Below are 27,561 nucleotides of genomic sequence, written 5' to 3' on the forward strand. Positions count from 1 at the left end.
CCAACATTCTGACCCCCTCTCGAAATGTCGGCCAGGGAGTTGGCACCCAGATGACATCACGATTTATACCTGCTGCTCTGTGATATTGATGACAACATTGGTTCCAAACTACTTGCTGTGCCAGAGAGCTCCTCCATTTAATGTGTGGGAATACCTTCATATAATTTTCTCTTCAAAGCCTAAATTAGCATAGAGGAGATGCAAAGTCTTCCAGCTGCAGGTGTTAGAAGAGCTTTATTGTAAAGAAAACATATTTAGACACATTTTCATTGACTTATAAAATTTTAATACAGTATATTCCTCAGTCAGGTAATATTTTCCAATAATATGATAAAAACTTCCAATATTGTACAAATTATTGCATAATTACTGCTTTGACTATGCATTTAATTCCTCTTGAAATGTCTAACTCTAAATTACATTTGGTACTATTATAATTAATATGCAAAATCTATCATTGTAGTTAGTGATTTGGTGAAGAGTTGTTCAAGATATAATGTTACCAGGTAACTGCTTTGTCAATGGACTAGGTTCCCAATTTTTCTCCAAGCCGTCTGATCAAATCAGCAAGATCACCTGTGTTTTGTGATTTTTCTTCAAGCAGTTCATATCGGAGACTTGAAATATCTTGTTTGATATCCTTGAGTTCACCTTGAAAATAACAAGCAAACAAACCACACAGATAAAGAGAAGTTGTATGACAGAATTATCTTGGATTAAAGCTGGGAATTACAATAACAAGAAGGCAAGAAACTACTCTATTGAAGAAAAATAACTTTTGTTTAGGACTAAAGTTCACAAACATGCAATTCGGTTCAACAAACCATAGATTGATAACAATTGTTCAAAAAACTAGCTGTACCCTGGTAGCATAAAATAAAAAGCACTGTAATAATACTCAATCTGCTCAACTATCCACTTTAGACTAACCTATTAATTATTTTACTCATTTGTTCTTTTGGTACTGCAGATAGCATAAAATCCAAAGTCTAGCACCCATAAATTTCCCTCCTCTCTAAATAGATATCGACTTAAAGAATGGTATGTACATTTTTTGCTATTCCTTTAACACATTTCCTGAAGGAGCTTTCTCTTCTCAAGATGCTTGATGCATTAATTTACTCTGTTTAAAAGTTTGGATGAATTTTGTGCTCATTGGGATGAAATGTAAGTGCTGGGAAACAGGATATTTTTTATTGGCTTTAAATATACCCAGGGCAGCTACAGAATTATTAGATACTGGCAAAAGCTTAATCTCCTGGGTGAAACCAGCTGCAAAAGCATTTAAGAAGCTCAACAAAATTAGCAACAAAGCACCTTGTCAGACTGGCACCACATCAACTATTCTAAGCATTTGCTGTCTTCACCACCCAGGGTGGTGTGTGTACCATTTGCAAAATGTACTGCAGCTATGAGCTAAGGCTTTTCGACAGGACCTCCAAAACATGTGGCCATTACCACGATGAATGGCTTTGGTAGAAATACATGAGAATAGCACCACTTGCAAATTTGCCTCCAATTCGCACAGTTGGAAAACATAGCGCCATTCTTTGCCACTGGATCTAAATCTTGGAGCATCCAATTCTGGAGGAACATATTAACCAGAGGGAATGCACTACATTAACAAGGGCAATTTAGGATAGGTAATAAATGCTTGCCTTGCCAATGACCCCTCCACCCCATATTAATAATAAACAAAATCCCAAACTCAGAATAACCTCAGGGTAGAAGATCAGTCAATTTTTCTGCTTATCACTCCAGCCATCCTTTTGACTTCTCTGACAGCAATTTGCAAGTTTTTTTTGCTGTGGGAATTTCAGCCTCTACTTCAAAAGACAAAAGGGCAAGTTCACCCTACTCAGCTCTTTAAATAAAGATTGGCATGCAGCAGGGGTGCTCGCATCTGGCTGAAGTCACCACCTTTTCAGTGGCAGTTTTCCTGCTCGGAAGCCAATGCCTAGACGTAGAGCCCCACTGCATGCACCCTTGGAGATTGGTGACTGAATCAGAGCAGAACTAAGAGAGAAAACACAGTGATGCTGGAGGAACTCAGCAAGCCTGCTGAGTTCCTCCAGCATCATTGTGCTTTTTATCTAGATTCCAGCATCTGCAGTCCTTTGTTTCTCCAGAACTAAGAGAAATTCTATGTTGTGGATCTGCTCCCACTCGCACAAGATTGCACAGAATAATTTTGTATATGACCTGTGGAATTATCAGGGAGGGAAAACTTTCAGTTCCTCAAACCAGGCTTTATATTAGAGAAGAAAAGGGATACTCTGCTGCTCCATTACACCACCTATTTATCTGGGAACAATCTTCGTTGAAACAGAAGGAAGGTTGCATTTCAAGGAGGTGGGTTATTCAGAACTGACACTGAAGCGTGATAAATACAAGTTTTGTGGTTGTAGAGTGAAGTAAGATTTCTACCTGTGAAATACCTGACCTGGCAGTGACTGTGGTAGTGATAGGAGATTTTCATATACAATTCCCAAATTCAACCTCAATTTTGTTTCAACAAAGATTGTTCATGAATGGGTGGTGAAATGGAGCAGTGGATTGTCTCTTTTCTTCTCTTAAATAAAGCCCAGTCTGATTAAGTGAAAGTTCTCCCTCCCTAATAATTCAACAGGTCAAATACAAAATGATTTTGTGCAATTTCCTGCTAGTGGGAGCAGATCCACAGCATAGAATTTCTCTTAATTTCACTCTGACTCAGCAGCGGCCTTCATCACACAGGTAATTGATTTGGGAAATATAAATGTCACACTGATGAAGTAATTCTCTTGAGTACATGGTTTATACACCTTGTTGCAACTGAACAGAGAGATAGAGATTGCTTCACTCTGCATCTGCTCATCCTGCTCTTTACCTGAGACTACTCAGCAGTGCCGTTGTCTATCAAGAGAGTAGAAACCTGGCCTTTTCTTTCATGCAGGCATATGCAAGTACTCTAAAATAGATCTAAAGAATATTTCAAGAAGTTATTTTAGAATTAAATGACTGTGTAATTAACCCACACAAATTACCATTATACTATCCACACTCCAACGTTACTTTATTTTGGATAAATTTAGTCTGTTCTATTTTGCCAGATGAGAAGTTTATGTTCCAGCAACATTCAGCGACTTAACTTGAACAAGGTTTCCAGGCAAAATGGGCAAAATGGAGCATGTTACTCAGAATAACAAATTGTAAAACTCATTTTTAAAAAAAAACTAATAGAACAAAGGCTAATTTGCAACCTCTGGGGCACCTGGTATTTGTCATTTTGAATTGCTTAGTTCAATAGTATGAAGAAATATTGCACTTTTGGTGAAAGCTGAAATATGGGCTGCAGTTTTCCAGACTGAGAGGATTTTATTGCCAAGGTGAGCAGTATTTGTAATGTATACATAAAAATATGAATTTATCAACCATTTCCATTACATGGCTGTGCCTTTGACTTACCTTCATTGACATCATCTTTCTCCCTATCCATTTGTGCTTTCAGTACATATCTCTTTATGAGACGTTTCATTATTTTCTGCAGGTAAGAATTAAGGAGACTGTTACTGAAGCCACAACCACTGGCATGTATTGCATAGAGCAATCTCACAGCATAGCACCAAAAGCTAGCAGGTCATTGGAGTAGTTAGCTGATTAGCATCCATAACCAGATTCTAGACATTGCCAATGTAAGTTGGAAATGACACCTCAAAGATTTTCTTCAACAAATGCATACCCAATATTTATATTTCCGAGCTGTTCAATACCAGCTGTAGATCCTGTACACATTTATCCAGTTACACCTTTTAAAAAATCAGCCAAATAACACAAAAATTAGACTCATGGTATGGTTTAGATTGACAGCAATGCCCTGAATAAGTGCAATCTGTGCATAGCATCTGGAGTGGTAGCTAAAGGCTGAAAAAGTCCAACCCCCATTAAACCTCTAATGGGTGGGTAGGGCCATTAGAGGAGCATTTCCTGCATTCATCACTTTAAAATTGATAGCGTAGATAGAAGAAAAACTGGAAGAGTGATAACATAAACTCCTCTCCCAGTTGAGCAGAGGTGGCAAGCATGGTCCGCATGGACAAAGGGATCTTTTGGTAGAGGGACACTTCTCATGAGAAGCCTGCAAAATATAATCCCAAAAGCATACATGTAACTCTCTTCACACTCCACTAGTTACCTGCTGCACAGTACACCAATGATCAGGTGGGGAGCCCAGATTAAGTGTAATAACCCTTCCTTAATTATTTTGTAGGTCCATCTGCACTGATTATAAGACATTAATGAATTCATGATCCACCTATTGAAATGGCTCACTGCAACTGTTGTCAGTGCACTGTAAAGCCCCTTGATATTTTTTGTGATGACATGGAACTTGTTTGTACATTGTTCCGGTGAGTGGGCATTCTCAGACCTAGAGGAGGCAACTGTAGTAACTACCTGCCAGTTTTTTCTTGTGTTTGCCCTGTTGGGTTTCTTGGATCCCCTGGCTAACAAGAACTTGCTCTTAGCATTATGTCACGAAAGGGAATGCTGGGGTCCCTTTTATTAAATGTAGAGGCCCTCCCCTCTGCAAAGCAGCCTCTCTCTGCTCCATGGCAGCTATAGCTTGTGTTGCTACCATAGTGAGTGTCTCTTTAAGAATTTACACCCTTCGCAAATCGGTGCACAGTACATTGTCAGAAGCTGTGTTCAACAAGTATGGTTCCATTAGGAAGTGTGCAGGTCCTGATGTAATGTGTGTAACTCAGTGTAAACCACCTTTGTGATGTTTAGCCAATTTCATGACTTTTGGCACGGGACCTGAATGTGCCTTAGCACAAAATGCAACATTGGTTTATCACACTGAAAGTAACTGAAACCCAAGTGTGGACAAGAGTTTTAAAGAGAACGAAACAGGAAAGCTCTGGGAAAACTTTCTCAAAAATGTGATCTAACTACCAGTACTGTTGGTTTAAAAAGACTTTTAAATTAATTATATTATAGTATTGCACAGTCAAAAGGTGTTCTCAAATCACTAAATTGTGAAAGGTCTGCTGTCTTTTTCATTTATTTTTCAATTCACACTTTGAAGTAAACCCTCATTCCATCTGGTTACACAATTATGTCACAGATCATGCTAACCTAGCATGCTCATTTTGCATCAAGGTTAGACAGACTTCTCACAGGATGTCTTCTAATAGAAGTAGCTATGCAATCTCCAGGCCTGTGGGGCTCTGGAACTCATGCTATTTACTCTGCAGAAGATATTTAACAATAGCAGGGAAAAACCTATCTGGATGCATCACGGCTTGGGATGGCAACACCTCTGCCTGGGACCACAAGAAACAGCAGAGAATTGTGAACACAACTCAGCACATCATGGAAACCATCCTCCCATCTATGGACTCTATACTTCTCACTGTCTTTGTAAAGCAGCCAGCATAATCAAAGATCCCACCCTCCCCGAACATTCTCTCTTCTCCCCTTTCCCACGGGGCAGGAGATACGAAAGCCTGAAAGCACGTGCCACCAGGCTCAAGGACAGCTTCTATCTCACTGTTTTAAGACAATTGAATGGTTCCTAGTACGATTCTTGATCCAACAATAATAAATACATTTCTAAAACTTTATTTACAGCACGGTAACAGGGTCTTCCAGCCCAACGAGTCCGCGCTGACCATTTAAAGCCACGTTAACCCACCTGTACATCTTTGGAATGTGCGAGGAAACCGGAGCACCCAGAGGAAACCCACGCAGACACACGGGGAGAACATACAAACTCCTTACAGACAGCGACAGGAATTGAACCCAGGTCACTGGCACTGTAATAGCGCCACGTTAACTGCTATGCTACTGTGCCGCGTTATCTATCTTGCTATGACCTTGCACCTTATTGTCTACCTGCACTGCACTTTCTCTGTAGCTGTGACACTCTGCATTCTGTATTATTTTACTTTATATTACCTCAATGTACTGTGCAATGAATTGATCTGTATGAATGGTATGCAAGACAAGTTTTTCACTATACCTCATCACAAGTGACAATAATAAACCAATTCCAATAATCTTGATTTATATCGTTGACTGCAGAACTTACTCTGACCTTAGGAAAATGTGTAGCAGTCAGTACATAGCACACTGCACTGCTAGTCTAAGTAGACAGCAGAGCACTTACCATAGTTCTGACTACTAGCAGCTAAAGGCAGCAGACTGATTATGCTTATATTCACCAAATGCACGGCTCTTAGGCAGCCTGGGAAAGCCACTATATAAAACCCCACTTTCTTTATATTACAGTCCTGGCCAATATTAAGGAGATGCTACAAACAATGTGCTGGAAGAAATCAGCAAGTCGAGCAGCATCTGAGATGCTAGATGAGCTCCTGCCTCAAGTATCCATGTAACAAATGTGCTTCCACTCCTTTGGGACTGAATTACAGGTGGGATGATGAATGTCATAGTTCACAATGAGATAAAAGAAGGGAGGAATAATAACGGAGAATTGGAAGTATGTTTTATTTTGAAGAATCCTGCGACTTTTCTAAACACAGGACACTCCTGGTTTTCAGGTTGCCTGCAAGTTTGGTTGACAGCTTGGTGTGAAAGACTACAGCAAGGAAAGCAGCTGGGGGCAGATAGTCTTAGTGGTTGGGGTGGTGGGAATAGATCCTAGTGGGAGATAGATCACAGGATGGATGGCATGTGGTCAAAATAATAAGGTCATGGTTGAAGGAAGGCAGGATTGTACAGAATTGGTGGGGAAATTGGGGGATGTCAGGGACCAAGGGATGGATAGGTATTTTAAACCATGATTGTTAGGCTGGTGGGAAACACTCCTGCTCCTCCTGATCCATAAGCAGCAATATAAAGATACTTATTAATTTAGCCCTTCTTCTGGACAAAGATCATATGTTTTGATGCACATGTGACAGATAAAGATAACTTATCTTATATTATCTTAATTTTTACTGGGAAACCCAGATGATATAAGTTAGCACAAGAAACCAGGAGCTCCTCAGGCTTCTTAGAAGTTTTCAGTGATTAACCTACTTTCTGGGAGCTGAATAATTACTTAATCTGCAAATGACCATACCTCACTGGTGTTAAAACTGGAAGCTGGGTGTGAGGCATGTTGACTACAATGAAATGAACACACCTATTTTTAGGACTAAAGTTACATCCAGAACAACAGTTTCAACTGGGAGAAGAGTTGAAGCTGTTGGTTCACCTAACCTATCTAACCCTGGTATTTTTTGGCATATTTTTAACAATCTTGAATCCATGAATAGAGAAAATCTTCTCTGGTTATTTCTTGGGAGCCATTCAGATTTCCTGTGCTACTGTCCTTGGTGTTAATTCAATTCAATTTCAATTCATAGCTAATAATGTGGTCTTTGTAGCTGATCTAATAAACAACCAAAGCCATGCAAAAGACCTGACAATGGCAAACATTTCTTTAAATCTACCTCTTAATTTGAGGCTCTTTCAGCTTTCTCAGATAGCTGAGGAAAAAGCCGGGCATCACAAGATACCTTAGCCAACATTTATTATCCAAGCAGCACTATTTTTAAATATCTGCAAATCCAGTAACCAGATGGACAGTTTCTCCTGACTGGCTACATTGCAAAATTAAAAGCTTGTATCAGTTCAAGCAGTACCTTTTTTTTAAAATTTTATTTACAGCGTGGTAACAGGCCCTTCCGGCCCAACGAGTCCGCGCCGCCCATTTTAAACCCCAAATGAACCTACCTGTACATCTTTAGAATGTGGGAGGAAACTGGAGCACCCAGTGGAAACCCACACAGACACGGGAGAACGTACAAACCCCTTACAGACAGCGACGGGAATCGAACCCTGATCACTGGCGCTGTAATAGCGTCACGCTAACCGCTATGCTACCGTGCTGCCCCTCTTGTAAAATGATTGCCTCAATCTCCGTCTTCATGTTTATATGGTCATTTCTTTGCTACTTGGGAGATCTTGCTGTGCACCAATTAGCTATTACATTACATACACAAGGATATAAGAATGTACAGCTTGAAAGAATGGTGAAAGAGTGATGAAAGAGGACTTCATAAATACCCAAAGGATAAACATTTTCAAGAGGAAGAATAGAGGAGGGGATTAATTAGGCAGTTTTTCAAAGAGCCAGTATAAGGTCAATGGGCTGATTGATATTCCCTTACTGCAACAATGACTAAGCCCCAATAAAAATTAATTGGTTGTAAAGGACTTTGAAAGAACCTAAACTCTTGAAAGGTATTACACAAATGTATATCCTTCTCTTTTGATTGACAGAGATAATTGTTGAGGATAGGGTGGGACTATCTTACTCAGAAAATTCGTATTTTTAATTTGTACATATAAAAATAAATAAATGAAGTTTAATTAAGGTAAGACTTAAGAATGCTATGTCTCATATGTACACATAACAATTCATTGTAAATGCTACTGTTATGTGAGTAGCTTCAATTAATATGGATTTTTGGTATTGTCAGTCAGAAATTCACATTATCTACAGCAAGTGATTAAAGAATTACCAAAGAGATGTAAATGACTTTCAATATGTCAAGAATCAATATAGCACAAGAATAGGTTAAACAAGGGGAGGGATTTCTCATGCAGAAAAGGCACTAATTTGAATAGGAGAGGTATGTATTTCAAGGATTAGCTAATTTGGATAATCTATAAGAGGTGTTGCTGGTATGATCTATGTTTTTTTTATTTGTGTTCAGGAAAAGCTGTCCCTCTGGAGAGAGAAAGTTCCTGTTACTATTGAGTGTTATGCTATGGTTAAAGTGAAACTTCTTGGGAAGGATCACTCACCTTCCCTCCTGCGACTCACCCACACAACTTTTGACCTGACTTCCAGAAATATATATTACCTCATTTAATCAAGATCTACCATTATAAATGTAATGCTGAAGAGTTGCTGCATGTTGTTAATAGATTAGCTGTTCAGAATCAGTGCTTGGTGCAGAAATTTATATGAAAAGGTTGAGTGGAATGTTGATTCATTGCAAGGTATCACCATCACTGAAGTGCGAAAGCAATATAGCTAATATGTAAATTGAAAAAAATCTTTCATTAATAATATAGAAAGAGTAGACATATGTATTCACTTGAATAGGCTAGATACCAGTTTACTAAGGATAATATTTTATATTACCATTACATTGGATTATGTGCTCTCTGCATGCTCTGTATGAGGGCAGGTCTCAAGGTTGGATTTCAATGATTTTGCTGTCACTTGGCTATTCAGTTTGAGTTTTCCTGAGCTTGCCTGGTCATTAATGACAAGTTCCTCATCACTCCCACTTTAGGCATGATAAACTTTGATGAGACAAATAATGAAGTAAATAGCAAAGTAAACTGTTTCTTACTGCATTTTCAACTTCAACAGGGGCTGGTAGGTAGATGCTTCTTCCATTGGTTCCTTCCACCGCCAGATGGAAAGATTGTCAGATACAACACCTCCTCCCCAGCGGCAGTGCACAAAGTATGCCTAACTGTTCTATTAGGGTTATGAAGCCATATTCAAACTGCAATCAAAACTCAAGCAACTGATCACCATGTGAATGTGGGGCTACCCTAGCAACGGAGCAGAAGCAGAGAGAGCTGGATCCAATACCATCTTCTACAAAGCTGGCTTGCTACGTCCCCCTTCCCCAAAGAGCAGTTAGGCACAATTCCTAAATCCACAAGTATGTGGCGGGTCTTCCCTTAAAATGCTGATACGGTTGGGTATCTGCCTTAATATGTAAGTAACTTTCATACCCAGAACTTGAGGCCACCAAAATTCTTGGATCTTAATATATTTGCAGGTTATTGCAAGGTTCTTAATGCTCACCTGGTACTGTGTTGGTGGATTTCTGATGCTATGTAAACTGTTATTTTCAGAACTTCGAACACTTGACTGTTTGCTGTGTTTGAGCTAAGGAGAAAAATGAACAAGGTTGAACATAGAGCAATGTTTGCTGAATATATTAACTGGAGATTCCAGCACCTGGGATCTAGGTCCAGCACTTGCTAGCTCAAAATGCGACGGAGCTATTATAACCATCTTTTTGAAAATAAATTGTAAAAATCCCAAAAAATGTGGAATGCTGCCATCCAATATCAAGATAAAAGGATTTTTCCCCTTGTCTTATTTCACCCAGGGGTGTGAGTGACACCAACAGGACTGTGTTTATCCTCCATTGCTAGTACTGTAGCCCTTGTAGTGATGGTGCTCCAGCAACAGTGTTTGGTAGGAAATGCCAAGCCATTTTTCCTGTGACGACAAAGCAACACTGATATATGTTCTAAACCTACACCACATGTTCCTTGTAGAAGTTTTTTATAATCATGCCTGACATGCTTCATTACAATTTTAATTTATTCTTCCTAGTCCTATACTCTCCAATCAGAGGCAAAAGATTCTCCATATTTTTATTTATGCAGCACGGTAACAGGCCCTTCTGGTCCAATGAGTCCGCGCCGCCCAATTCCACCCATGTTAACCTACTAACCCGTACGTCCTTGGAATGTGGGAGGAAACCAGAGCACCCGGAGGAAACCCATGCAGTCATGGGGAGAACGTACAAACTCCTTACAGACAGTGGCGGAATTGAACCCTGATCGCTGGCGCAGTAATAGTGTTATGCTAACTGCAACTCTACTGTGCTGCCCTATCCTATCCAATTAGTACCACTTAAGACCTTGAAAACTTTGATCAAATAACTGCCTGCATTCCTGGGAATTCGGCTCTAGTTTGTGTAATTATTCCATGTCTTTTAACTCCAGATATCATTCCAGTAAATCTATATTACCCTCCATGACCAATGGATCCTCCCTAAAGTTTTATGCCAGATTGCAGAGTTCCAGGTGTAGTCTAATTGGGGAATTATATTTCTGCACATAATTTCTGTCCCCTTGGACTCCAGCCCTCTAGCTGTAAAGACCAATACACTATTGAGTAATTCCAGAACTTTCTGGTTTTATTTCTGATCTCCAGCATCTGCACTGTTTCACCTTCATATTGAGCTGGATACCTTGAGGCAGGATGGTGTTGTTGTAGGGAGGTGATTCCAAGAAGGTAAAGCTATGACGCTAGCTCAGGTTTGGATGTACAGATACTCCCTGACATACAAATGAGTTATGTTCCTGAAACCCATCAGAAGTGTGGGAGGGAATTCATATATTGGGCATTTGTATGTCAGGGAATGTCTGTGCTGATGACAGCTTAAAGCACTGTGGCCAGGTTGTGGCACAAGTGGTTGGGTAACTATGATGTTTGAGATGCATGTGCTGGAAACCATTCCGAGAGTTCAGAGGTGATCACTTTCTAACTTCAAAAGGGTCAGCAGAGTAAAGGTAAAGTACAGAGTCTGCTGGAGCTGCAGTGAGAGTTGTGATATGAGAAAAGAGTGTGCAGTAAGGTAAGATGGTGGGAAATATTTAGAAAGAATAAGATCAAAATTGTTATTGGGATTGTAATATCTAGAATATTTTGTCGACAATGTATAGTTGTGATTAATGTATGAGTATTGCTTTCCCTTAGGTTTTGGAGGTTACATCTAATATTGAAAAATGCATGGGAATAAAATTCATTCATGGTTATGTACAAATAAAATAACTTTTCAGTATATGAGACTTGTTATTTGTTAAACTTACTGGAGAAGTCATTTATTGGTTTCATCAGGATCCAGGCTACATAATACTGAATTGTGAAGTCTATCATATTATAGTGGTACAATTGAGAGGATTAGAAAAGTAGATTTATGTTTAGTTATATATAGTTGTTGACAATGCGTATGTATGGTTTGTAAATAATTAATTATTTGTATAATTTCATGCATGTAAATAGGATGGCACAAATTGCTGACTACTAGGAGAGATTGCTGAGGTTTGATAGTTTCTGTCGGAGGTGTAAAAAGAGAGACAGAGGAGAAAAACAATTAAAAAATAGAGGTCAGCTGCCATCAACAAGCCTCTTTCAGTCTACACCAAGCTATGTCATGCATCTTCTTTTGGACTCCATGGACATTCCCTTTGTTCTCTCCATCTTCTCTGCAAGTTTAAACATGCATAATTTCTAAATTTTCTCAATTCTAAAGAAAGGTCATTGGCCTGAAATGTTAACTCTGTCTCTCCCTCCACAAATGCTGCCTGACCGGCTGAGTATTTCCAACATTCACTGCTGCTAATTGGGTATTGTTCACCATCAACAAACATCAACCTTGTTACCTGCCCCACCAAGTAGTAATGTAGAAGAACCTGTGAATCCTACAAATGCTTTCTCCAATTTAATGTGTTCCTGCTCTGGTTAAGTGGTACTATCCTTTGGACTTGCAACATCATTTGCTTTTTCTCTAAATAGTAATACATTGCAATTATTACGGTTATTTCATATGCCAACTTTTTCCTTTTTTTGTAGACTGAGTTGTTTAGGTTGCTTATAACAACGTTTTCCTAACATGACTGTATAAACATGTTTTTTTTTGTTTTAAATATCCCATTAAGTTTCTTTAAAATTTTCTTTTGTTGTAGCTCTTGCTTTCTATTTGTCACCTTTTGTTGGCTCAATTTGTGTTCCAATTTAATACTGCATATTTATTTTCTTTTATTAGATTATGTGCATACAATAGATGATAGTTTCTTTGCCTCACTTTTAGTAAGCATATATTATTGAAGAATTTTTTCACAAAAAATATCCAGTAACTGCTTTAATTACCAAACTTATACCTTTGCCATCTCTGCATTTTCCTGGCACTGTCCTCTGCCACATCTCCGAAGTTTAGGTAGAAACTTCTTAATTCTCAATAGAAGATAGAAGAAGGACTTCGGACTTGGCACCAAGTTAAAAGGCACTGCAAGTGTGCGCCCTTCTTCAAAATAGGATATCCATAGCTTGGCTCTGGCAAACTTCCATTCCACATCAGCATCATTCTACAAAATCAAGAAAATCTGATGTTTATCATATAGAAAAATACAAGCATTCATCTGTGCCACAAGTAAAAAGCATGAAACATAGGCAATTCTAGTGTGGACCCCTGACACCAAGTAGCTTTCACTGAGCAATTAATATCTCTTGCCCATACACATGGACATTATTATTGCTATATGGTCATTTCCCATTAAATTTCACAATGAGCAATAATGATTTCAATCCCCTGCAGCATCCAAGGATATCATGACTGAAGTCTCAAAGTGTATACAAATTATATCAGAAGCAAAATTTGTTTGTAATCGTAATAGACAGATTTGCAGTAAAACAAACTTTCTTTATGGTTATTTGTAGTTTGTCTTCCAGTCCTCCCATTTTGTGTATGTTTGATGTTTTCGCTCTAACCTTTGAGCTCACTTCTCTGACCCATTCTTCCATTTCTGCTTTTGCGTAAGTTGATCTCTTGTGATCCCACAACACCTCCACCTGCCCTGAACATTTTGTCACCTGGTGTGCTCTCATTCTTCCACCAATATTATTTGTAAGGCGCTGCAGTGATTTGCATTGTCAAACTGGGCAGATGGCATTAATATCTCCTATTGAATGTTGGGATGGAAATGGTTATAGTGACATTCACAGCAAAGAGCTCCAGATTCAGCTGGCAGCAGATCCTGTTCCAGGAAACTGCAGAGATCAACTACAGCTGCTCTAGGCAAAAATAGCTCCACAAGTAAGTTCAGATAGATCAGTGACTTGGCTTGCCTGCTGGGTATGGATACCTCCATCTAGGCCCCCTCTTCAGCTGCCTTCTGATAGGCCCAGCTGCTGTTGGGACAGTCTGCTACAGCCATCACTGCTGCTCCCCATCCAAAGGAAAGTTGCAAGAGCAGAGAGCAGACTGTGGGTGATGCTAATAAAACATGAAAGAAGGAATCTGAGTGCTGAAAAGTTTTCAATTGCCTCAGATTTATCCACACTGGAACCAGGACAGCTGGCCAGGAATATACAGAGTTAGTGATGTCAAGAAGTAATTAAAGCACGCACAAGGGTTTCAGTGGGAGATGAACTGAGGCCAAGCTGGGATCAGGCAATGTTACACAAGAGGAACCAGGTGATCTTAGTTATGTAATGGATGTGTAATTGGTAGCTTATCTCAGGGTCAGATTGACTCTCAGGCTGAAAGCAGCTGATATGGTTTCAACACTTAGGATTTAACATTGAATTTAACAATTTCAGGTAACCAGCCTTTCCCAAATGTATTAGAACTGAGCAGTTTAAAAAGTCCTCAATCTAAAATGTTAGCTCTATTTCTCTCTCCACTAATGCACTGAGTTTTTCCCAATATTCTCTCTTTTTATCCAGATCACCAGCATAAACAGGATTTTACTTCTCCAGTGTATATCTCCCAGCCACAAAATTCTTTGGAGACACAGGAGACTGCAGATGCTGGGATCCGGAGCAAAACTGAGCTGCTGGAGGAACTCAGCGGATCAGATGAATGGTAGCACATAGATAAGAAGAAAGCTGAGATTGGGGAACGGTGCAAGAGTGTGAAGGGAGCCATGTTAGGTGACCCATTGGCTATGACTGGCCAATTGAGAAGGGAATGAGGTGAATGTGGTCCCTCCCAGATGGACAATGCGATATATGCTTTGAAGGAATTGGGTATGTAAAGGTGAAATGAATGAGAAGGCAAAATTACCCTTTGTCACATTCACATAGTGTACCAACAATACTATTTGGCGCTGTGGCAGGGAAGAAACCTGATTTGATGATTCAGGTGTGAAATCATCCTAAATGTTTGTTGCAAGTTGTGAATAGCTGTGGGACCACTACTGACTCCCTTGACTACTCTGCCAAGCTGAAAATGAACTAGTTTCTTCTATCCATGCTAATATGCATCCAACCATCACACTCTAGCAACCACCCTCCTTGAGGAATTTGGCAGGCCCACTTAAGGCCAGTGCTGCCTACTATAAGTCATGGGGAAGTCAGCACAGTGGTACAACTCATAGAGCTGCTGCCTCACAGCACCAGAGACCCAGGTTCAATCCTGACCTTAGGTCCTGTCCGTGTGGAACTTGCTTGCTTTCCCTGTGGCCACAAGGGTTTCCTCCTAGTACTCTGGTTTCTTCCCACACCCCAAACCATGCAGATTGTATGTTAGGTTAATTGGGCCAGGTTGGTTAATTGGCCAGCGTAAGTTGACTGTAGATGAGTGGTAAAAGTTGATGGGAAAGTTGATGGGAATGCAGGGAAAATAAAAATAATGGGATTAATGTAGGATTCGTGTGAATGTGCAGTTGATGGTCAATACGGACTCAATGGGATGAAGGGCCAGTTTCAATGCTGTATCCCACTATGACTCTTTATTTGAGATTTATCAATGTCTGAACTATACCTGAGGCAGAATGGAAGGGATAGGGGTCAATGGACAGGGTTAATTGCCCTTTCATTAACATTATAAAGCAGAAACATTTTATAAAAATAGAATATGTAATGGATATATAATGGAAATGAAGAACAGATAGAGAGATAGAGAAGAGGTCTGTGGTAATTGGGGTACAATGCGAAGGTTTGGGCATTTCATCCTGAGACAGACTTCGGTGATAGATGATTCAGTGGGAAGAATGGAAAATCTGAGATGCGATCAAGGAAGTGTAAACTGGAGTTCTATTTCCTGAAGAGGAAACAGTTAAGGTGTAAACTGATCAATGTATTTCATAAATAATGCATGGAACTGACAAAGCAGATGACACATTTGAGCCTACACTGAGGAAATGCAGAATCAAGTTAAAATTAGAAATAAAATAGTTGTAAAATAAAACTCAGGAAAATATTGTTCCTACAGGCTTGCACTGAACCAAGATGGTTAAAAGATTCATACCAATTTGAGAAGGAATGATGTTGAGGAATCATAAAGAATTGTCCCAGTAAACAACAGTGATGGAGCCAGATGGCCAGTGATTGTTCCAGCTCAGAGCTGGCCTTATATCCAACATGCCTATAGCTGCCACATTGTCTGCTCAGGTCAATACACCACCTCATTGTTAACAAGCTCAATTGATGATTTTTTGTTTAAAGACAGCTCCTGACATTGAAAACAGATGTTGGAAAATGTCAACCTCTGCCCTCAGTGAGTGAACAAAACAACCCATGCAGCACAACAATTTCTGCATGTCTTTGTCAACTTTCTTGTCAGATGTAGTTTAGATGTCCAAAAGTTCTAAGTAAAATGTGTCTGAGGAGGTTTCAGCCTGGTCTCCAGCTGATAAATCTGTGTGAGAACAACTTCATAGCAGCAACGAACAAACAGTAGGTCATGTAGTACCTTGTGGATGGATACAGAGCAGAGGCAATTAATATATGCAAGAAACACTGCTCCTCTGTGTGCACAACAAGATCCAATGAACACTGTGAACTAATAATCTGCTTCAGTGGTGTTAGTTTAAAGATAAATACTGGCTAGGATCCTTGTTATTCTTCAAAATGGTATGTAGGGATATTTTAAATTGCCTTGAAATATAATGGAGACTGTTCAACATCTCATTTGGAATGTGACACTTCTGACAATGTAACATTCTCTCAGTACTGCACCAAATATCAGGCTAGATTTCTGTGATCAAGTACTTAACACAACAAAATCTTGACCTTATAAATTGACTGAGCCTCAACAGCCTTTTGGGGGAGATAATTCCAGACATCCACAGTTCTTTTATGGAAATCTTTCCTGATGTTACCCCCAAAACATCCATCTCCAGTTTTTAAGGTTAGGCCACCTGGCTCTGGACTCATTAACGGCTTATCAAAAGCAATTATTATTTTTCAGATGTTTTAGAAATGAGACAAATCTATCGTTCTGTCACTCTTCCCTCCACCAATGAGTCAAACCTTATGATTGCCCACTGGTGATGACTCCAGTAAGGGTTGGTACCTGTGGGCTGTTCATATTAGAACAAAAATAAATGGGCTTAGGAACCAGAGTCCAATCTCCTGGTCAGGCCCTTGTCAATCCAGCATGAACCTACGCTGCATTGATCTTGCAGTGGACTCTCCCAGTTCCTGTACCGGTGCATGTGCCAGACACTGGCAATTCACAAAGTGACAACATGAACCAGCTCACAGGGACCACTGAGTGTCAGGAGCCTCTGCTTTGAGTGACTCCCAGGCCATGTGTCCGACCCACTGCTCACAGTATCTCTCAGGCCATGTGTCTCAATCAGTGCTCACTTCCTCTTCGGGGCAGTGTGTCTGACCCACTGCTCTCAGTCTCTCCTGGACGAACTGCCCGACTCAGTGATCACAGCCTCTCCTGGATCACGTGTCTGAGTCTGAGGAAGGAGAAGGGAAAGGAGTTGGGAGAATGAGCCAGAGTGCTCAGCGTCCATGGCCTCCTGTTACCTGGCTGTGAAGCCTAGCTCCATATTCTATGAACTGCATTTATGGTATCCATGGCTTTTGTTACCTTGTTGCCTGTGCCCTTGTCTCTCCAGATAACAAGGAATAAATGTAGACAACTGTTATCCCCACCCACATCCTTCACCCTCAAACCCACCAGGCTTCCAGTCGCAGGAAAAACCAATACATTTTTAAAGAAATAGTTCACATGAACTCCTGCTGCTTTGACCACAGAAAAGCATCACGAGGTAGGAACATTTCCAAAATGTATCAAGTAGAAATAATATATCAAGGGGAGTATATAAAGTATGGCAAGAGTGCAGCCTGTATGATGTGAACCAGCCTAGACTCACATACCATGCACTGTGAAATACACGTGTATGAAGCGTGTGAAGGTTGTCCTCATTGAGCAGAAAAGTGAACAAAATAAACTAATTGAGTGGAGGGAAAAAAGAATCCACACCATAAATAAAAATGTCGGTAGTAAGAGGGCAATGGGACATATGGACAAGGTAGGGGCAGTTATCCACAATGAACTCTTTACATAATGTCTATACTGTAAGAAATACAAAGTGCGATAGAAATACAAATTTACCTTAAAAGTATAGGAAACAACGACAATTTGAGTACAAACAGAAATTAAAAATTCCAAAAAGGAAGGCTGTATTTATATTTATGACATCCCAAAGCACTTTGGTTACTTTTGTAACATAGGAAATGGATCAGCTGTAGTCATATAGCAAGCTCCCATAAACAACAAAGTAATGATGGCCAGAAATTATTTTTCTTGTACCATTAATAGAGGGATAAATATTGATCAGTACACCATGTATAACACCTCTTCTTCAAATAGTGCCACGGGATCTCTTCAATCCACCAGAGAGAATAGAAGGAATCTCATTTGTCAGATAACATCTTCATCCATGTAGCATCACCCTCTTTCACTGAATTATTTTGCCTTATAGTCACAGGTGTTGGACTGGAATTGGAAGCCCAACCTTTTGACTATTAGGCTATCAGATGAACCACAGATAACAGCATCAGTTAAGCATCTGCTCATTTGGTTGTAAAATACTTTGAGACATGCTGAAGTTGCAAAAAATGGTATATAAACACAAGTATTTCTAATATTCAAGGCTGTTGGTCTTCAGAAAGGACAGGAATTTTCTGAAAGAAGATATCAATCTTAATAATGTACAACTGCTACAGTAGAAAAGAGTTTAGAAAAGTTAATCAGGCATGGAAACTGTATGGATAACTAAGAAGCAGCTAAGACCTAATAATGGTGAAGTAGTGGAAAAGGTTAAAAGGCCAAAGTTCAGCAAAGCCTGCAAAAAACTGGATGACAATAACAGGAAATTTTAATATTCATTTAGATTAGTACAAGCAAAACAGCTCAAGTTTTAGAGCAAATTCCCGTAACATATTTGGAACAGTTTTTCAGAGCGATCCCTCTCTGAACCAACAAGCCACACTAAATTTAATGGTGATCAACAGACCAGAATTAATTAACAATTTAACAGCAAGAAATCATTTCACAAACTGCGACAATAATATGATGGAACTTGCTATTAGGCTATAATGAGTGAAGATATAGTCATAGAACAAGGAAATTAAATTCAGATAAACTTCAAAACATTATCTCAAAGCCATTAGAATAGCAATTCAAGCTTGGCTGAATTGAAGTCAGTGGAAACAAATTTTGAAAGTGGAGTGCCATGCCCACACACTACACAAAGTGCTCATTATCTGCTGACTTATCATCACCTGTGGATGAGTGTACTCATGAGGTCAGGGTTGAGAACACTTAGGGCCAGGACTGTGGGAAGGTTTGCTGGTGGAGCCAGGATCTAGAGTGTGAGACCAGTACACAGCTGGAGCCAGAGCCGGCACTGGGGTCAGGATTGAGAACACTGAGGGTCAGGAATGTGGGTGAGTTGATATACCAGCTGAAATGGAAACTTACAAGCTGAAATTTACAAACAAGGTGTATGTTCTTGTAAGTGTTGGGCATGTGTATCATTGCAGCCTCAGTGTAATTGCCAGTGGCCTTAGTGGTATCCGTGATTTTTTGTTATCCATGGAAGTCCGTGCCCCTATCCCTCATAAATAATGTGGACTTTATGTACTTCTTCACATATTCATTAGAGGTGACAGAGGACAAATCTGTATGTCATTATATTTTAACTTTTCAGCACAGCAACCAACAATGGCCTATTTTTTTACCACTCACAACATTAAACACAGTGCAATTAAAAATTGAGTACTTACCTCAATTTCCTGAAAGGAACTGTTAATCATCGCAATCAGCATATTTAGAAGCACAATGACCATTGTCACGTGGTATACACCATACAAAACATAGCCAATGTTCTCAATAAATTTGTGATCATAATTGATGACCACTGACTTGACTTCTGATAATCCAAATATAGCCCAAAACAAAGTTTTAAAGCTTTCTTCAACACTGTAAGAGAAATAATAAATACTATTGGATCCATTCTGCATATCAGTTCAAAATACACATTTCTTTTCATTTCTCATTAAATTTAATATATGCTACGGTGCAGATACAAGATTATTTAGGTTAAAAAACTTTCTTTATTACCTGCTATTAATACATAGCTTCAATGTGCCCATGTGCATAGAGATACTACAAGCACTACACTTACATTTTCCAAGCACCTGCTATTCTCTCAGTGCCAGGGGTTAGGGGTTTTGGAAATGCCGTGCAAGTAGCATTAGCAAGTTGCTGCTGTATGTCTTTAGAAGGGACACACTTCTACCATGAAGCATCTTTAATGAAGTGAATGAATGTTCAGAGTATTGGATGATGATGCTAATCAAGCTACTTTGTTCTGGATGGTGTCAAGATTTTTGGGTGTGACTAGGCAAGTAGAGAATGTTCCGATTTAGGGTAGTGGAACGGCTTGTGGTATCAGGAGGTTAGATTATTAACAATAAGGGCAGTGAGATGGGATGAAAGCAAAGAGAGAAAAGAGAACATGAGGTTTCAAAAAATGTAAACACAAAGGGACAATCAGAAAGCTTATTAGTTTCTGAAGAATTGTATTTAAAGTTGGGAATATACAAAAATTGGTTGATTGTCTCAAAAGCTCATCTCAGATAGGCTGTGAACAGGTTGATTTTCAGACTGGAGGCCAGCAGTATGCCACAAGGATTGGTTCTGGGTCCCCTATTCTTCGTCCTCTATATTAATGATTTGGACGAGAATGTAGGTGGCGTGATTAGTAAGTTTGCGGATGGCACTAAAATTGGTGGTGTAAGGACAGTGAAAAAGGTTGTCTCGGGTTACAACAGGATTTAGATCAACTGGGAAAGTGGGCAAAGGAATGGTAGATGGAATTCAACTCAGACAGTGCAAAGTGATGCATTTTGGGAAGTTAAACCAGGGAAGGACATATTCAGTGAACGACAAGACCCTGGGGAATGTGGTAGAACAGAGAGACCTAGGGACACAAGTACATAGTTCCCTAAAAGTGGCTACACAGGTAGACAAGGTGGTGAAGAAGGCATATGGTACGTTGGTCTATACTGGGCAGGGCATTGAGTACAAGAGTTGGGACGTCAAGTTACAGCTGTACAAGACCTTTGTGAGACCGCATTTGGAATAGTGCATGCAATTCTGGTTGCCAAACTACAGGAAGGATGTGATTAAGTTCAAGAGGGTGCAGAAAAGATTCACAAGGATGTTACTGGGACTGGAAAGCCTAGAGAGACTGGATAGGCTGACATTGTTTTCCCCGAAGTGAAGGAGACTGAGGAGTGAGCTGGCAGGGGTTTATAAAATCATGAGGGGCATAGCTGAGATAGATTGTCACAGTTTTTTCCCCAGGGTAAGGGTGTCTAAAACTAGAGGACATAGGTTTAAAGTGAGAGGGGAACAATTCAAAAGGGACACAAGAGGCAGGTTTTTCACACAGAGGGTGGTGGGTATTTAGAAAGAGCTGCAAGAGAAAGTGGTAGAGGTGGGTACAATTACAGTTACAAAGACATTTGGATAGGTTCATGGTCAGGAAAAGTTTAAAGGATACAGATGCAGGCAAATTAAACTAGCTCAGGAAAGCACCTTGGTTGGCATGGATGAGTTGGGCCAAAGGGAACGTTTCCATGCTGTCTAACTCTATGACTCTATAGATCATGTCATCTATTGGAAAATCAGAAATAGTTGTGCAAAATGAATAGCTGAATGAAATAATATTTTAGGAACCATTATTTTCACATTTACAGCTGAAAAACTCCTAAAGCTGAACCCAAAAGTAGCCTGTAATGTGGTCACAAGGTTGTGAGTTGAAATGTCCAGGAGAAGTTCACTAACCAACAATTTCACCAGCAAGCAGGATGCAGAAAGGCATCAAATCGTGTATACTAACCAAATATGGATGCTAAACTTTCAGGAAAAATAAAGTTAATGTTGTAGCGGTTGCTACCGCGGAATAAAACAAGACTCTACTCGGAGGATTGCCAAACAGAACTGGTTTATTTTCCCGCCTTGTGCGGGCCCTTTAAGGGAGAAAAACTCCCGCCCAAAAAAAACCGGCAATGACGTAAGTCCTACGTCATCAGGACTTTCCCGCGCGCGGGTTCTCCCCGTCGCTCGGAAAGACAAGGCCCGCCGCCATCTTGGGCCTCGTCGCTCCGACGCCGCGCGACCCGACTGCCGAGCCGGTTCGCCCGACTAGACGGTGAGTCGCCACAATGTCATGGTTACAGACAATGAGATGAGGAAGGTACATCTCCTCAGTTCTGCAATTGTGTATTTATTGCTCTATGTGATGTACTACTAAATTATTTCCATCAAGGTGTGATCTGACTGTAGCTCAAGCTGATATAACTGAAATAATGATTGGTCTTTAACGTGGGAAAATCAGTATGTTACACAGTGAACAAAACAGCTTTAATCTGTTTCTCACAATTTTATCACTGGACAAATTAAATTGTAATATGGTCCAGTGCTCATCAATCATGAATTCACCCTTTCACCAATCTAAAAATGGCAGAAAAGATTGAGGATGAATGGAGTTTCTCTGCTTTAATCAACAAGCCTTTGTTTAAAGATGACAAGAAATTAATGAGTCTGCATAAAGGCACAAAAGGGGAGCAGGAGACAATTAAATGTTGGCTGCTTGATGTTGAACACAGATGTTTTACTACGTCTGGGTACAACATGTACCGTACCAGGATTTCCTCCATCACAGTTAAGGTAATGGATATTTTGGTCCAAATGTTGACATAGATAAATCAGGTTGTCTCTTACCAACATTCTGCACCTCTGTATGTTGTGTGCACATCTGTAATGCCATAAGTCCATCTAGATACACATTTATCTTGGCCACTATCTAACACATAGTTGTAACAACAATTATACAAATAACTGGAATGCCTTTCCGAAGTAACATCAATAAAAGGCGCCTGTTTAAAAATGTGGGTCAAATTCACTCATCTTCCTGCCTCTGAGCCATTTAAAGTTGTAAGTTTAAAGGAGTAAATTGCTTCCCTTTCATCTTTATGTGAAAGTATTAATTCCCATTTCATCTTTTCCCAGAAATTACCCACAGGCAGGTGAATAATTAATAAAAGCAGAAAAAAAATCTTTTCTGGTCAAATCTATTGACCCTTGAGAAGGCAGTGTGGGTTAGAACCTGCTCACTTCTCCCAGGTCACCTTGCCTCTGACTTCCACAACTGTGCATTGAAGCACATGAACCAGAGACAAGAGGTCAGATCCCAGCACATCCAACCTAATGCTGAACTTGCCTCTGAACCCAGGTGTGCTGAACAAGGTGGTGGATGGAGTGGCAAGAAACTGGACTGTCTTATGAATGATTCCCACCATTTGCTCTGGCCATAAGTACAACTTTCCCATTAGAGGTACAAGTCTTCTTTAGTTTTTGCAACATTTCATTACTAACCGGCTGGAATTTTGGCTGCATGTGGTGACATTGTGATGTCTTGACATGTCACCATGTGTGGCACTATCTGGGCTTCAGGTTTTATCCGTTAGCTGCTTGAGAATGCTTGATGGCCATAACTGATACCATCCCAGGAGCAAACGCCACACGCTGTGCCAGACCATGCTGCTGGAAGGTCCGTCCACAAAATCACAACGTGCCTACCAGTGGCACTTTGAACAATTATGTGATCCAAGAATCATTGCCTTATGTTTTCTGCACATTCTCTCCAAGTATTTTGATGCCAACAAAGGCAGCATGTTTGAGTTGGAGCTCAAAGCTTCTACAGCAAGTGTGCTTATCCTACTGTGCTATGGCCTGAAGGACTGAGTGCTTCAGTGCAGATGTCACTGATCGTGTCATGCACTCATGGCGACTGCAGTGCCCACTACCACTCATCCATGACTGATCTGATCCTGGAACTGAATGCCTTCATACTCTTCCCAAGATCTTGCTTTGCACAGGTCTTCAGTCGCAAAGATAAGTGCAACCAATAGCTGATACTTTCACATGTCTTCAACCCAAGTGCTAGAACCTGTCTACCCTGATTCTCCCCAGTCTATAGAACCATGCAGTAGAAATTTACCTTCTATCACCTGTATAAGTGTCAATATGCGATTGGCCATACATTATAGCCTACTTCCAAAATTCAGATCCTACTGACTTCGACAAATTTCAGAAGGGTGTAGAACACCCAGCCGCCACTACATTGTGTGCTTAGCACAAGTGACCAAGGACAAATTCATCTGTTTCCATTTAGCTATCTCTTCAAGTTATCATAGTAACGTGAGCTAGAGCTTGTTCTTTAAAAAAGTGGCTAAGGAGGAAAACTATTAAAATTTATGACTTCAGTAGTCTACAACAGTCACTTCCAAAGTTTATTTGGATAAAACTTCTCTATTTTCTTTAGGTTCAATCACGCTAGTTCTTCTTTATTATCAGCTTTGAACTAAACTTGCTTTACGAATATAATTACACCTAAACAGAAAATAAGCAAACAGAAATACCAATCCAAGTCAATGAATCTGAGAGCTAACTGTCCAAATTTTTGAGGAGTTTTAATGAATTTAAAAGGTATATGGTAGTCTTGTCCAAGATATCAAAATGCAAGCAATTCATTAAAAGCACTAAAGTGTGAGCAGTACTTACGTTGTAAAAGCATTATTCTTCTTCGCTCCAAGGTAGTGAGAATAAAGATTAAACATTCCAATCATGAAGGCCACAAAAACCATGATGAATATGACCATGAATTTGAAGATGTCTTTCACGGTTCTTCCAAGCGATATTTGCAAAGGCCCAAAGCTTTCATTAGCTGGAAGAATGTATGCAATTCTGGAGAAGCTCATCACAACTGCTATTGCATAGAGGCCTTCCGAGATGAGTTGAGGATCAGATGGAAGCCATTTCATTCGTGCTGAACAAAATATTTAAAAGACAGAGTATTAGTTCTGCTGCAGGTCACTTTGATGTAATACATAACAGAATAAATCTTAAAACCTTATGCTGCCTACCATATTCAAAACACATTTTTTTTGGGGGGGGGGGGTAAGTTACTAGCCTGCTTTATTTTGAAACTGCTGCATAGCACACCAAAAAAGAGAGTAAAAGCAAATTTGTTCTGGCTAGCTGCTGGAGGCACATTCAGTTATTGGCAAATAAAACGGACATATGTCTGTCAATAGTTTGGCATCATTGGTTCAGTTGTGAAAAGCCACTCAAGAGAGCCATGGGTTAGAAGTGATGCCCACAACACTGTCACACAGTGTTCTTGCTGAGTATGACTCCAAGCACAAAATCAATGAGCTTTGAGCTTACACATGTTTTATAAGTTTACATCTGTAGACTATGCTTCCTTTGTCAGAATAGTATAAAATGTAAGAAAAGGGAACAACTCCCATTTGGAGAATAGCCCAAAACTTGCAATTTATCGGTCACCTTTGAGGAAGCTCTACCAGAGACCAGAGTTCTCCCACGAGGTCATAAAATCATAAAACTGTACAGGCATGATAGGCAATTCTTTGATGGAAGTATCCAATTAAATCAGTCCTTTGTTCCTTTACCACAGCTTTGCTGTCTTTCCCCTTTAGTCTTTCTCTTTTGAAAATTATTATTGTATTCAATACCTTCACCCTTTCAGGCAGTGCTTTTAGATCATTACCATTTAATGGATAAAAAGATTATCCTCATCTCCCCTCTGGTACTTTTATCAATCATTTTCAAATGTCCTCTGGTCACCTAAATTCCTTGAAATGCGAGATCGAGGAGTGACTATACCTTGTCTTATCATTGTCTCACTCCCAAAGACATAGGCACAATACTGTCAACAAGAACTTCACACACAATGTACCACAATGCAAAGTATGTTTGAAGGTCTCCAAACAAGCCAAAATTGTTATGTGTTATTGTGCACCCTGGGGAAACAGGCCATCACATAACCAGGATCAAAGGCAGTTGGCAGGTGGAAACACAACAATTACTGTAACCAACCTTAAACACACATCAACAAAATTGCTACTTAATCTCAATGGATGGCAATAACATGCCTGAGGAACTATCACCAAAGGAGTCTCGATCAAGTGGTCAGGGTAAGTAGGTGTCTGAGGGAAACCAGAAAGCGGACCTTCTGTTTGTTGGAAATTCTTATCATGAAGAGATAGTGAACAATGCCAGGGTACCTTTGCCGATATTCAATGGAAAAAGAAGCTGAAAATGTTTCCCCAGCTCAAGACCCTCACATTTAATTATCCATGGGCAGCAAATTAGATGTTGCCTTTGTTAGACTTAATGGATATGGAGACCATTGGCACAGTAGTCCATAGGTTCATTAAAGTCAATAAAGGGTAATATTGGGCAGGCTGTATTATAAGTGGCCAATCTGCTATCACCCATTTTGCACTCTCATCTACGTGAATTTTATCCTCCTTGAAACTTTGGCCATTGGGCCAATTGTTTCTGAGAATAGTTTTCGTCTGTGTGTTGTTGGTAATAACATTGTAAACCGGCTCATAAAAAAACAGCTTAACACGGTATGACATGTTATGGAAAGAATCTTCCCTCCCTCTTTGTCTGGTCTTGATTAACCAGATACTGTTGTACTTTGATGTAGTTTCAAGACATTGAACTCCAGATGACTTTCACTTGTACTGCTTTCAACAATCATTTACAATTTAAAAAACACTGGTGAGAAAATGGAGTTTTGGCTCCTCCCAATACTGGGAGTTAGTGGATGAAAGAAAAAGTCTGGAAAGAGGGAGAGAAATATTAATGCTTGGAGCTCTGCTAGGAAATTGTCTGGGGCCTTGTTATGATTGTCTTCCTACTGTACCTACCCCACTAATTTTTTGGAAATGTAAAATTTATGAATTCAGTATTCCAAGAAGGAATTATCATAATATCATAGATAATACAACTCTCTAATCACTCTAAAACATTTCCATCTAGCTTACATTTTATAGCATTTTTGCTTCTTTTGGTCTTTTCCATCATGTACCCAAACTTGGTCAGGACTATACATGAATACAAAGAATTGAGGAAGTCATTTGGATTTTTAAAGGAAGGCAGTGCTGTCCAGGTGGGTGTCATTTGCCTTGCATAGTATTCTGCTTTACAGCACAGAGTGTGCACTCTATAGTAGAGCAACAGTGCTTGATGAGGAGCTTGAGGAAAGCTACCAAGATCCAGCAACTTCTGCAGTGGGGACTGCTGCTTCTCTGAAATCTGTTGCTGTCAGGCATCACATCAGTGGCACCAGCAGATGCAATGTCATCAAGCTGGCTGAACAGCCAATCACATTGAAGAATTCTCACAGACAGTAAACCAGGAAGGAATGTTTAATTAACTTTTTACAGACTACTAAGTAAAGACTGTACCACACACACACATGATCTGAAATGTCAAATATAACCTTAAAAATCTGTTTATAGGTCTTAAAATCCCACATTTTAAAATATTTATATAAATAAATTACAATACATTCACAAAAAAATTACTATCAAATAGTTTGCTAAGTAATAAATATTTACTGATCATGTAACAAGCAAAATATTTTCTGGGACAACTTTGTAAAAAAATAAGCTGAAGTTTGAAGGATTCTTCTTGATTTCATTAGAGATGGCGACAAACACTGCAGCTGTGGAGTCCCACACAATCATTGACAGAAACTTAGAGATTTACAGTATGTTCTAAGCCGCACAAAGAAAACCCAAGTCACTGTCAATTCCACAGAGTAACAGTAAGAAACAGTGATGGTTTGCTGTTTTAATTACTGCAAGATTCAGGCCATTCTAAT

General features: G+C 39.7%; 1 protein-coding gene across 1 annotated transcript in view; it reads right to left on the minus strand.

Annotated features, from left to right (window-relative positions):
• Positions 1-356: 356 nt before the first annotated feature.
• trpc6a (transient receptor potential cation channel, subfamily C, member 6a) overlaps positions 357-27,561 on the minus strand; it is a 117,315-nt gene continuing 90,110 nt past the window's right edge. The window contains exons 7-13 of the mRNA XM_052026117.1: positions 24,423-24,687; positions 19,574-19,769; positions 12,703-12,906; positions 10,990-11,001; positions 9,827-9,910; positions 3,448-3,523; positions 357-651 (exon numbers count right to left, since the gene is read on the minus strand). Coding sequence (XP_051882077.1) covers positions 527-651; positions 3,448-3,523; positions 9,827-9,910; positions 10,990-11,001; positions 12,703-12,906; positions 19,574-19,769; positions 24,423-24,687 — 962 coding nt within the window. The 3' untranslated portion in view covers positions 357-526. The remainder of the gene's footprint in view (positions 652-3,447; positions 3,524-9,826; positions 9,911-10,989; positions 11,002-12,702; positions 12,907-19,573; positions 19,770-24,422; positions 24,688-27,561) is intronic.

This window comes from Pristis pectinata, chromosome 11 (assembly GCF_009764475.1).
Source record: "Pristis pectinata isolate sPriPec2 chromosome 11, sPriPec2.1.pri, whole genome shotgun sequence".
In the NCBI taxonomy this organism is placed as follows: Eukaryota; Metazoa; Chordata; class Chondrichthyes; order Rhinopristiformes; family Pristidae; genus Pristis; species Pristis pectinata.